The 13,181-nt window shown below is 37.8% G+C and overlaps 1 protein-coding gene across 2 annotated transcripts in view; it reads right to left on the bottom strand.

Moving 5' to 3' along the window:
- HSD17B4 (hydroxysteroid 17-beta dehydrogenase 4) overlaps positions 1-13,181 on the bottom strand; it is a 63,144-nt gene that overhangs the window by 39,410 nt on the left and 10,553 nt on the right. For both annotated transcript variants that reach the window (XM_086478932.1, XM_086478931.1), the window contains exons 8-11: positions 11,881-12,068; positions 8,639-8,730; positions 8,020-8,044; positions 6,243-6,371 (exon numbers count right to left, since the gene is read on the bottom strand). In XM_086478932.1, the coding sequence (XP_086335058.1) occupies positions 6,243-6,371; positions 8,020-8,044; positions 8,639-8,730; positions 11,881-12,068 (434 nt within the window). The remainder of the gene's footprint in view (positions 1-6,242; positions 6,372-8,019; positions 8,045-8,638; positions 8,731-11,880; positions 12,069-13,181) is intronic.

Below are 13,181 nucleotides of genomic sequence, written 5' to 3'. Positions count from 1 at the left end.
CTACTCAGCTTGCTGTCATCTCCAAACCTGCTGAGGGTGTACTCAATCCCACTGTTTACGTCATGCACGAACATATTAAACAGTACTGATCCCAGTATGGACCCCTGAGGGATACCACTCATCACTGATCTCCATCTTCAATGACTTCAAGCTGTTGACCACTACCCTCTGGATGCGACCACCCAAGCAACTCCTCATCCACTGAACAGTCCACCCATCAAACTGGTATCTCTCCAATTTAGAGAGAAGGATGTTGTGGTGAACTGTGTTAAAGGCCTCACAGGAGTCCAGGTAGATGACATCCACAGCTCTCCTTTTGTCCACTGCTGTAGTTACTCCATCAGTGAAGGCCACTAGGTTGGTCAGCCAAGACTTGCCCTTGGTGAAGCGATGCTGACTGTCTTGAACCACCTCTCTGTCCACCATGTGCCTCAGCACAGCTTCTAGGAGGATCTATTCCACAATCTTCCCAGGCACAGAGGTGAGGCTGACAGGTCAAGTAGTTCCTGCTTTGGCGGAGGATTTGGACCAGATGATCTCCAGAGGTCCCTTCCAACTTGTACCATTCTGTGATTCTGTGATTCCCAGGGTGCCCCTTCCTACCATTTTAAAAATGTGAGATGTGTTGTTCACCCTTAACATCAAAGACCTCACCAAAGCTGTTTTTTTTAAACTTGTATTTGTGAGCAGCAACAGCACTTGACCTGGATCATACCTGAATCCTTTTGTTCATTGATTCTCAAAGCACATGTATGCAGAAAAAGCTGTCTTTAAGGATGGAAAGTTCTTTCAAGGACTCTTGGGTTTATTTCTTTATATCCATGACAGACATCAATCGCATGAGACAAATCTATCGTTCTAGGCCCAAATTTCTTGAGAGGTATCAGCAGAAAGTGTATGTTATACTTTACGTCTCAAGGTGGTTTTCATCCTTTAATATCAAAGCTACTTTTAAGATGCCACCCCTTTGGGTTGCATGAAGAGCTTAAGCAAGTTATTAGAATATCACCAAATACAGGCAGCAAAGCTTTCTTTTTTTTTTTTTTTAAATAGAGAAATGGGAAAAATGTTAATTTAATTTTTCCCCCCTGACTCACTACATTACAGAACTTTTCCAGTTAAGAACCCCAGTGCTGACACAATTCCTTCATCTTCCACAGACTGCTAGAGCAGCATGCAACTGAAACGTCTCAATGTATTAATTTATTTCAGTCTTCACTGTTCTTCTGCTGCCTTCCATAAGAAACTCGAATACTATGGCACTAGATTTACAGTAACATTCCATAAGTTGACCAGATATGAATCTTTCATGTGAGGCAGGGTTACACCTTCAAAGAAAGAGTAAATTAGATTATTGCATTAAGAAGTACAAAGGTTATGATCAAACACATTGTTATGACCTAACAATGTGATATGAGATTGCCAAAAAAGAAAGACGAAACATTACAAAATCACTTATAAGTGAGGTTTGGACTCCAATAAGGATGGTTTCAACAGTGCACAGATGCACAGAGCGGTACATGAGTTTTCAGTCATGTAAACACAGAAGTAAGTCCAAAATTAACATTTCAGCAGTAGACTTAACTATGACAACTTGTACTTTTTAATACCTGACTCAACAAGCTAAGTAAAGTTTTTCTAAGGCCCAAGAAATAGCGCAAAGGTTATAATTTTGGCAGAAACAAATCCAGTAGGAACTCTTTTCATTAATATAATTATTTTTAATACTGGGTTTGGGTTTGTTTTTCTTTCAAGTAGTTATACTGTCAGTGAACTCTAAAACCAGCATGGTCTGCTATTATAGAGCAAATGATTACAGACAGCAGGGAAAGATTAACCTGAAGAGCAAAGGTTGAAAGTAGTCATGCCAAAGCCTGCCTCTTTCCAAAAGTATTCCTCTCAGTTTCCAATTAGGGAACAATGCATGTGAAACACACCACTTAACTATGGAAGAAACAGCACCAGTGTTTAAATTCTTTATAAACACATATGAAGAAAGCTGAAATTAAAGCTGGAACAGTTTTCTTCTTATGCAAAATTTTTCTTTATATATACACAAAGCATACATACATGCCTTCCATGTGTTTTACATTAATTCACTCTGCACCAGAGATAAGTTTTTGAAATACGCTAAAAGTCAGAAAGTGAGAACACTCAAAGTTGTTTTCCGTACCTAGATAGCTTCCAAGGGAATTAAAAATTCACATGAACGTAAGAGCAGATTACAGACCTCTAAAATACAAGATTTAGCTGAAACTGGCTCGTACCTTCACAACAGAGGAGAAAAGGGAGACAGAGAGAGAGAGAGAGATTGACTCCTATGGGTGACAGACATAATTAATTCTGTTCTCCTAGATAACGAAACAACTAAACATACTAACCTCTGTAATACATACTACAGAATGCGGTATACAGTATACAATCTGCAAGACAGGGATGGATGTCTTCCACCTATCTCAGTAAACAATTCGATTTCTCCCTTTGCATAATAGGAAGAAGCAGACTAGAACAGCAAGTAGTGCAACATGGAGGCAAGGAATCTAGCTTTGTTTGAGAGGGAATACAAGGAGACAACACGGCAACGTGCAGTGCAATGTGCAACTGTGACCTACTTACTGCACATACACTACACATTCAGAAGCTTCTGTATCACATTTAATTTGTCTTTTCTGCTTATGCACAGGCACAGGAGACCAGGACCTCTCAATACCTCAAAACACAGAATCATGTTACCATGACAAATACATCAGCTCACTAGACGCAGCTGCAAATGAGAGCCTGAGCAATTCTTTTCTAATATTACTTACGCCAAGTCACGTGATTCTGCAATTGCTTCTGCCTAAGGGCATTAGGGAGCCAGTTACAGTGACTCACTGATGTACACTGTAAGTTGATGCTGTGTCCTAAACTTAAGGCTCTGATTATGCCCTGATTATCTTCTTGAAAGATTTCTAGCTTGTTCTGAAGTGGTATAAAGTAAGCTAAAACTATTATTTCAGTTTAATCATTAGAAAGAAAATAACATCACCATACAGATTAGGAAAAAACTCTTAACACAAGTCACTGCAGATTCACTGCTGCCTCAGAGGCAGTGACATTTTCACTTTGCGTTAAGTAGATGGTTACCTTTTACTTCTGGTAAAGGGAATAGGAAAATATATGCCAGCAAAACTACATCTTCCAACTGCCTAAGGCCTAAATTCTCACATAGCTTCTTAAATTAAAAAAAAAAGCCATCTGTTCTCAGAATTTTCTGTTGTTAAAAAGATATCATGTGGTGAATGCACAAGTAATCATGTCTTTTGCTGGTTAAAAGGACTATACGTGAAACTCTGTCAGAGTACAGAGGAACTGCCAGAACTTCTCCAAGTACATTAAGGACTAAGCCTGTAAAGCTTAGGGAATAACTACAGAGAACATTCAAAGACACCTGAGGCATTAAAAGGAAAGTGAAAAGGTAGGCATAGTCAGTTACACCCACTGTGTCAGATAGCTTTTGGGGTAAAGGGAGGAGTTTGGGCAAAAGGCTGTCCAGCAGCTGCTCCTCTAGAAAGGTATAAGGTAACTACCAAGAAAGATTGCTTTACTGAGCACATAATCATGATATCTGAGAAACTTCAATGAGTTACTGAATTAACAACTGCCAAATCAAGAGACAATTAACTACTCCCTATCAATTAAAATTGCACAAACCCTACAAAAGCATATTGTGGCACATAGGCAAGAGCTTTTTAGCTCAATTCAGTTTATGTGCCAATAGAACAAGTTAAGCTACAAATTGAAGAAGTGCTTAAAAAAATAGTCAAAAAAGATGGAAAGAAAAATTCAGATCTTTTTACTTAAACTGTTTTTAAAAAAAAAGAATTCAATGTTTTCATTTCTTAAAAGACTACCACTAAAACATAAAGATGAGACAGTACTTCCATTTAGTCTTTAAGAGTTCAGCATTTCCAGCAGAATGACCTTGGCTAAAATACACAACTATGAACACGCTCTAGCTAAACATCAAATGAGTGCTTTGCTAGGCAAGGATGCATTTCATTTATATATCTTTAAGAGAACGACTTCCCCCTATGCTTGCAAAAAAGATAATTCTAAGTAAAAAAAAAGTGCAACATAAATACAAACAAATACAAACATTCAGTTATGTATGACTGTTAGACATGGAAGAAAATTTACCTTTAAATCATCCCAACCAACTAACAGACGACACTCCCAGTTTTATTGTAAACTAGAATGAATAACGTCAAACTGCTCTTATCTGTATGCCCAAATTATGAAACAAGATTAACATCCTGATTATAGGGTTTTCTACTATATTACAAGCAATATTTTATCTAGTTGGTATTTTTTTATAATTATACATAAAGGTTAGTACATGATTGCTCTTCACAGCATCAAATTACTTAAATTAATGAAATATTCTGGGAGAGTTTTAACTCGCAGATATTAGGTATTGTAGCTTTTCATTTTTAATGCAAGTACTCTAATTAGTTTCCCTTATTTAAGAGTTGAATACCTTCAAGCAATGAAGTGGAGACTTTGACACCAGAAAAAAACTTTAAATATAGAACTGAAAAATCTATTCAGCTAACTTCTTCAGAATTTTCCTCATCATACAAAATTCTCACATACAATAAATTAACGCAAGAGTTTTCATTCAGCCTGGCAGTATCTATGGCGTGATGTCACTGAAAGGACAACGCTTGTATTTTGTCTAGGTTTATAACAAAACAGAAGGTAAGGTATGTACACTGAATAGGAGACTCATGCTAATGTAATATTTACAATTTCCTGACTGTAGAAACCTGCTGTGTTGTATTGTAAGCATATTTACTTCAGAAGTTCACAGTCTTGTCCAATTTTTTCTCCCAAGAGCATCAAGACGCAGATGTGAAATACCATATGTAACGCTGAAGCAATTTTAAAAAGAAATTCCCACCTACATCTTTTTTCCTACAACATTTTTCTGCTAGCAACCCATAAAAATAAAATAGTACATGCGACAGGTTGGAGAACAGATTAGAAGCTATAAAGCTGGAATTATGTTGTTATTAATACCATTCCATAGCAGGACAGAGAACATTTATAAACTGACATGCATTTGGAAATCAGACACCTGTAAGCCAAAGATCAGTGAAAACAGTCAGTAAGGTAATACAGACCTACTGTACGGCTGGTTACATTCCTCTACCAAGATCTGAGGAAAAGGACTAAGCGTGTCCTAGTCTGCTTTTGGTTTAGGCATCTAAAAATAATATCCCTAAGGTTTTAACAAAATGCCCTAATGGATTTCAGGACCAACAGCTGAAATATCTACTGTATATCTAGGTATCTTTGAAATTCAGCTGGTATCGTACATGAGGATGCCTCTTTCCCTCCTCCCCCAAACACTTAAATGCTTGCATTTCCCAATTTGACAAATACTTAATCTTTGACCTAAATAATGACATGCATAATAACAAAACAACCGTCAGTGACACTAAGCACATGTAACTCACAATAACAAACTAAAGGTATCATCTTAAGAAATCTTGGAAAGCAGTCAGTAAAATTACTATGTATGTTCATTTATGAACTCTGACAACTAGAGATCTAAATAAAGAGATCTAAATAAGACAACAAAGAGAAAGCTTGGAAAATGAAAGAGAAGCAAGTATGGCAGCAGGAAAGATCAGGGTTATTTTGGCTAAAAAAAAAAGAAAAACAAACTAAAAAAATAATGGGAAGGAACAAAGAAAGTAAACAAAGCATTGGAAGAAACAGTCATCTTGGTCATCAGCCAAGAAGTGATGTTACCCAAGAACACCAGGCAGTAGAAGAACTTCTTTGTTGTGTTATACCAAATGACTTAACCAGAGAGCTTTTTTGTATGGAAACGTCTACCAAAAAACAAAGACTCCAGGACTGAAAATACAATCTCTCTATTACACTGCTACTACCTGTATGTAGGTGCAATCAAATAAAACACTGCCATTAGTCTGGCTGTGAAATGACAGTGATGACGCTTCACTTGAAACTCTTAAGAAAGATAAAACTGTCCTAATTCTACAATTAAGAACACAAAAATTTCCTTAAAAAGATCTGACTGTACTGAAACAGTAAATGATTAATGTTACATCTTTACAAAAGAATTCATTGGTTCTGCAGACTTTTGAAGTTTCAGCAAATGTCTGACAAGAAAGCATTCTCTTCTAAGCTTTGCTTGCCCAAACTATCCACACTACCGAAGCCTCCTTTACCTTGGATACTTCTGGGTTTGCTGGCGTTATCGAAGTCACAGACCTTCTCCCATTTATCTCTCACTGCTTCAGGCGTCATTGGCTGATTCTTCCCTCTGACAATAGCACCCAAGGATCTCTCCCAGCGCACTAACGGGAAACATGAGCCAAAGAGATCAAGTAAGAAACAAAGAAACTTTCAGTTTCTTCAGATCACTTTCATCTAGGCCACTACTTTCAAGACTGTGCAAGAAAGGAAAGGTTGTAAGTACTCCAATTTAACTCATGAGTATAACTTCAAGCTGGACTAGAGGGCTCACTGCTTTTAACTAACATTTAGAAAAGGAATAGGACTGGGTTTAAGTTTAATTACAGCTACAGCAGACTGATTGCTCTCTGAAAATACTACACCAGTTTCAGGATTCTGTCTAACGAAAAGTTGTAGCTAGCATGCAGTTACAGACATTCCTTCTAACATGATTTTGGCTACTAATGCTTAGGAATTTTCTGAAAGCCTTGAAAAACTATAGGGGAAATATGAAAGCCACTTCTTATCTATGAAGAATGTCAGAATCAGTAGCCAGCACCTCCAAATTGTCCCTGAAGTTGTATTTCAACACTGCAACTTGAAAGAAACTGGTAAGGCTAATGTGAAATCAGTTCTGGAAAGACAGAGACTTCCTGGATTGCAACTAATCCTTAATCTATCACATTGGTTTTGCTCTAATTAGCAATAGACAATGAATAAGGCCACACCGGTACCTCACTAACAACCTGGTTTCATTTTAAAGATTTCAACACTAGCCATTAGAGTGATGAAAAACGATATTTTCTTTTGACCAGAGAGGAGATGCCACAGATTTTCAGTTCTATTAAAACCCAACTCCTTGTGGAGGGCAGCAAGATGTTTTACAGTGCTGCCCCAATTTGTTTAAGCTGTTTAACATGCTACCTGGGAAAAGCTATTTCAGTGCCAACAGAACATTTACAGTTAGTTAGAAATCTACAAAATCTTTATCGAGTGGGCAAAAGAACTGTTTTGGAAGAAGGGGAAACCACTTCTTGAATTAATGGCCCTACTTCCAACCCACTGGCAATATTCCTGTAGGCTGAAAAGCCCTTGAACAGTTCAGGAAAGTAATGCTGGTGTTAGCTTCAACATATTCAGGAAAAAAGTTACGACGTTTCACACGCTGAATTAAGTTTTCAATCACATAAGCCCTCAGTATGGTCTGCAAGTTTTCTTTACGTTCATATTAAAGCTCATTACTAGAGTCACTCAAGGAAAATACTTAGCTAGCATAGCTACTGATTATTACACAGGCTAATTGCCTCAATATGTTAATGCATATCACTAGTATTTTTATAGAAGTATAAATAAAAGTGGAAAGCAACTGAAAAGCAGCCTGTTTACCAGCATGTAATACTTCTATACCATGAAAAATTGAAGTTATCAGGAAAAGGCAGCAACACATACTTAACACCAAAAATGGACATTCTCCTTGGCTTCAATTAGACCCTTGGGATCCAAGAACTAAGGTTACTTAGGCAGATTTTCAGTTAATATTAGTCAGCTCAAAAGCATAATAAAGTACATACCTAAGCTATCAGTTTCCCCCATGTGTAGTGAAATTTGTGACTTCTACTTAAAATAAGCAGTCTCCAGAACCCTAGGCTTTTGCTATTCTTCTCTCCCTGAACAAAAATGTCCTGAGCAGAGGTTAACTGCAAAGACGTTTTGCATGCTTTTGCTGTCAATTCAAAAAACAAAATGAATCCTACAACACAGAGTACTTACATTTTCCAATCCATCCGGCTCCCACCTGCCAAGAAAAAAGAAAATCATCAGTCTATCACAGGTTACAAGGCAAAGTTTTGGTAACGTAGGGAAACAAAACTATACTTCAGAACAAACTCAACAGAATAAGAATTTCTGAACTACTGCTAGTTTTATTTAACAGCTCAGTTAAGCACTGGAACATAAGCAACACAGAACTTCCAAGAAGATAACAGCTTCCACCCAATCTGTGAGCTAGCAGTATCATGTATTCCGTAACTAAGCAATTAATCCTTCCTGCAGGTTGCTTTCTGTGTTTGAATGACTTAGAAAACAAAAACTTCTTTTAAAGTAGCTGCTTTGGTACCTTTTCAAACTTAAAAGAGTACAATAAGAAGTGTAACAATCAAATCAGTAATATTTTGAGAACACAACAGAATTTGACAAGGTTGTTACCGCCTGACGTACCTGTCATATACTGCACAACAGGGTAAACATTTCTTTTGTCTATGCTGACTATGTAGTATCTCACATGACAATTCAATTTCAGCAAAAAGGTTAAGGCTGGACAGGCTAAAGCAAATAACTTATTTTGGGGGAAGGGAGGCAAAGTTGAGAAAAAGTGAAAAAAAAAAATTACCTCAAACAGACTGCCATTCTCTGCACAGCTCTCGTGGCAAAGCCAAACAACTAAGGGAGCCACATACTCTGGTTTGAAAGCATCGACCAGATCTAAAGCAAATTGGAGGGGGAATCATAAAATAGAAATACCGCATGATTTCAACAAATTATTCTTATTCTAACACCTTCCAATGAACAAAAGAGCCAGGGAGAATTTAACCAACAGTGTTATGCCATGAAAAGAAAGTACAAATGAAACGAAACACCTGAAGATTCATTAAATCTGAACAACTCACGAGACGCATGAATGTCTCCCAACCCAATGACATCAGTTCTCATCCACAGATGAAAACCTGTCTAAACACTGCTGGTGTTGGCCTCTTCTCCCAAGTAACTAATGACAAGACAAGAGGAAATGGCCTCAAGCTGCACCAGGGGGAGATTTAGATTAGATATTAGGAAAAATTTCTTTACTGAAAGAGAGATTAGACATTGGAACAGGCTGCCCAGGGAGGTAGTGGAGGCACCATCCCTGGAGGTGTTCAACAGGCATATAGATGTGGTGCTTAGGCACATGGTTCAGTGGGGGGGCTTGGCAGTGTTAGGATAATGGCTGGAACTGATGATCTTAAAGGTCTTCTCCAACCAAAACAATTCTCTGATTCTAAACGTTCTGAACACCGTAACGTGTAACCTGCAAAACCAGGTACCTTCCTAAATTTCTATCTGACAACCAGCCTGAAACAAGCACAAGCCAACTAAACATAATCCTGACAGAGATGTACCTGAGCAATTTTCCTTTTAATTTGCCAGTCAGTTATGAAGAAAAGACAATACGAAAAGAACTGCAGCTGCTGAATATTTGAGAAACATCTGATATGAAAATGCTGATGTTTCCAAATGAGATATCAAGAACTATCAGCCCTGCTAAATTTATGAATAAATTGTATTTGGGGATTTCCACTGTCATCTGGCACAAGAGAAAACTAGCTGAAAATGGAGCACACTGTAGTTGTTCAGGCAGCTCGTAACACATACCCTATCCACTGCCTGAAAAATAAAAATAACTTTAATTCCCTTTTCCAGCTTTTAGAATATTATTCTTTCAACAGCAATAGATACATAGCTGTTCCTCAGCTAAAGGTCAGCAAGCATTTTCAAATATACCCTGACAGATGAAGAGCTGGGAAAGTTTAGTACTACAGGTACTTCTTTAATAGCCAAGCTGAAATAACAGAAGTCCATTTTTGTAAGTTTCACAAAGGTAAATGGAAAATGAACTCCAATAAGGTTGTGTGTTGTAAGTGCATAACAAAAGCATTAGGCTTTTCTAAACTATTCCACTTTGTGCCACGCACCATCTTGTCTCAAAAATTAGCACTAGACTGTTATCACTAGTGCTATTAATCCACTATTAAATGACTTAAGAAATAGGTGGTAGAAGTTTAAAAAAAACACACAAAAGATGCAAACTGCATTTAAGAGTTCTAGCAAGAACAAGTGGGCAAAGTTGAACATACATAACTATGGCAATGCTAAAGCATAGGTGCTTGCACACATCTAAAGATGAACAGAACAGCACTGACTAAGATAAAAAGGATAATTTGGTAAGACATATGAAAATGCTTTTAAAGTTCTGACATCCAAACCTTTTAAAAGTATAGCTTAAGTTACGCGTAAGGATAGGGGGGGAGGGAGCCACTTAAGAAATAAATGATCAGACCTGTTACTATCTTACAGGGAGACCAAAGGATCTCACTTCTTAAAATCATAGAATGCATTGGGCTGGAAGGTCATTTAGTCCAACCCCCCTGCACTGAGCAAGGATATCTTTAGCTAGATGAGGTTGCCCAGAGCCCCATTCAGCCTGATCTTGAACGTCTCCAGGAATGGGGCCTCCACCACCTCTCTGGACAAACTGCTGCAGTGCTTTACCACTCTTACGGTAAAGAACTTCTTCCTAACATTGAATCTAAATCTATCCGTTTCTAGTTTAAAACCATTGCCCCTCGTCCTATTGCTACCTGCCGTTGTAAACAGTCCCTCCCCAGCTTTCCTGTAGGCCCCCCTCAGGTACTGGAAGGCTGCTGGAAGGTCTCCCTGGAGTCTTCTCTCTTCCAGGCTCAACAACCCCAACTCTCTCAGCCTGTCCTCACAGGGGAGGTGCTCCAGCCCCGGTTGTATCACTACATAAATATCTTCAGGAGATTCCAGCTACTGTACTCCACTTTACACTTCGGGAACTCATGGCTGCAAGCTTAATGTAGCCCTTCCATAAATAAGTGCAATAAATCGCTGGAACCTAGAACATACAGAGGTGCTAGATTTCCTGATCACTTAGATCACTTAGACCTAAACCAGTATACTGTATACAGAACTTATAGGCAAACAATTAGGCAAACAAAATCACGCATTCAATTCATGCATAACTACGAAATATATCACTCTTCAATATCTTGTATATCAGTCTGAAAAATGTAATGATTCCCCTGGCTTTGAAATCTGGTTATCACTAAGGAAAAGAAGGGTGTGAGGGAAATGAAATAGGCTGATTCTAGAAGGCTTTCAGAGAGCAATTTCCTTTCACAGACTTTTTTTTTTCCAAAATATTTTTGTTTTTTTTCTGGTCTTTTGCCAAACTAATTAGTCACCCTATTTATCCTGTAATTAGTGACTCTACTTATCCTAAATTTACACTTTACACACAGCTGTCTCCTCAACGTTCTTTATACTGACTTCCCAATGCAGTGCTCAGTTAAAACCTGTTCAAGCATTCAAAAATTAGCAACTGTGCCATAAAGAAAAAAATGTATTAGGAAGTCAGTTCATTATCTCCTGCTGATCGTGGAACAAAGTACACACATGACATGTTGCACAAAAAATGGTATTTTGCAATTAGACAATATTATAACAAGTGCAAACCCTTATGCACATACCTGATTCCACATCTGACGAAACAAACAAGCCTTTCCACTACTGTAGGAGGATCTTGGAAGAGACTATAATCAAAGAGCCTTGCCACATGAAATTACTGTTTTGAATTAGAAAAATTGCTTCTTATCTTGTGGCAGAAAATAATAATTCCTTACAACAGACAAAGTAAGTTGACAGTTCAGAGACAAAAAGACAGTAGGAATAATAAATTAGCAGTGTAAGCAGTGTAAAGTATTTGCATTTTCTGAGAAATAAGAAAGCTAGCTGTGCTTTCTTCACCAAAATTCAACGAAAAATATCAGTACATGTAGACCTTAAGTGATTCACCTTGTGGCATGACTGTCTGGGTCAGTCTGGATCCAGCAGTAGGAGCAATCGTGTTGCAGTGGATGTTATACTTCCGGCCTTCAATTGCAATTGTGTTTGAAAGACCCAAAAGGCCAAGTTTTGCAGCACTGTAGTTTGCCTGACCAAAGTTTCCATATATTCCAGCAGCTGAAGAAGTCATAATTATTCTTAGGGGAAGAGGGGGAAAAAAAAGAAAAAAAAAAGTTCAATGGTTTCTTCAAGTTATTTAATTCTACATGACAGCATTTTCCAGGTTTGGCTTTCTATTCTTCATATTTCACAAAACGAAGTGTTCAAATTAGAACACATTACTTGTTCTTTTTGCTAATAAACAAAAGCCTTTTTTATGTTTGATTGATAGCAAACTTCTAACAAATCCTGAAGCGTTATCATAGTGGCAGAAAACTAACAGAGTCATGAGCCTTTTTGAGTTATACTGCAAAACTAGAACAGATTCTGTATCAACAGGATACGGTACAGAGAAAAGTATTTTCTTTTCATGTTCTAACTGCACTTCAAGCGGCATTATTCTTAGAGCTATCAAATGGCTTCACCAGTCAGAAGAAAATTATTTTATTGAAAACGACCTCACCTTAATTTCTACCTGGTAATATGTGAAGATGTAGTCTTACATAATTCACATTCAAAGAATCCCCATGCATGTTAAACACACAAAGGAAGAAGACAGCAAAGTCTTGCCCTTTGCTGTCCCCTAACACTAGTGCTGTGCAGACGACCGAACTGATCACAAGAAAGTTCTAAAACCACTGCAGTTCATAGCTGGTTTGAGGCAAGAAAACATTGTGCTGCACGCCTTCTCATAAACTGGAATTTAAAAGAAAAGGGTCTGCACCTTCACTCTTGAAAGAAACCTTATCAGAATTTATTTCAATCTACTGTAAACACATGGCACAGCTGGGATCAAAATCTATGTAATTTTTGTTATTGCCTCACTGGCAATAATACAGTATTGTTAATCTAAATAAATAGATGTGTTAGAAATACTGGGTCAATATGATCAAGATGGAAAAAACTACAAAATCTATACAAAGCAGGCATTTTGTAGATGGCACGCGTCTAGATGTAAACTGCAGAAGCGCTCACTACCATTGTTATCTAATCAAATACAGAAAAGGAGCCAAGAGAAGCATTTTCCTAAATGGATGCAACTCCTAGACTTTAGCCATGTATTCTGCTTGCTGATCTCTTCCCTCACCCTTACAGTTCAGTTCCCTGCATGAGAATGAACGTCAGTTTGGTCACAGAACGACAAAGAAGCT

The sequence above is a fragment of the Leptosomus discolor genome, chromosome Z (assembly GCF_034619465.1).
Source record: "Leptosomus discolor isolate bLepDis1 chromosome Z, bLepDis1.hap2, whole genome shotgun sequence".
Classification (NCBI taxonomy): Eukaryota; Metazoa; Chordata; class Aves; order Leptosomiformes; family Leptosomidae; genus Leptosomus; species Leptosomus discolor.
This window is presented reverse-complemented; position numbering and strand designations above follow the sequence as displayed.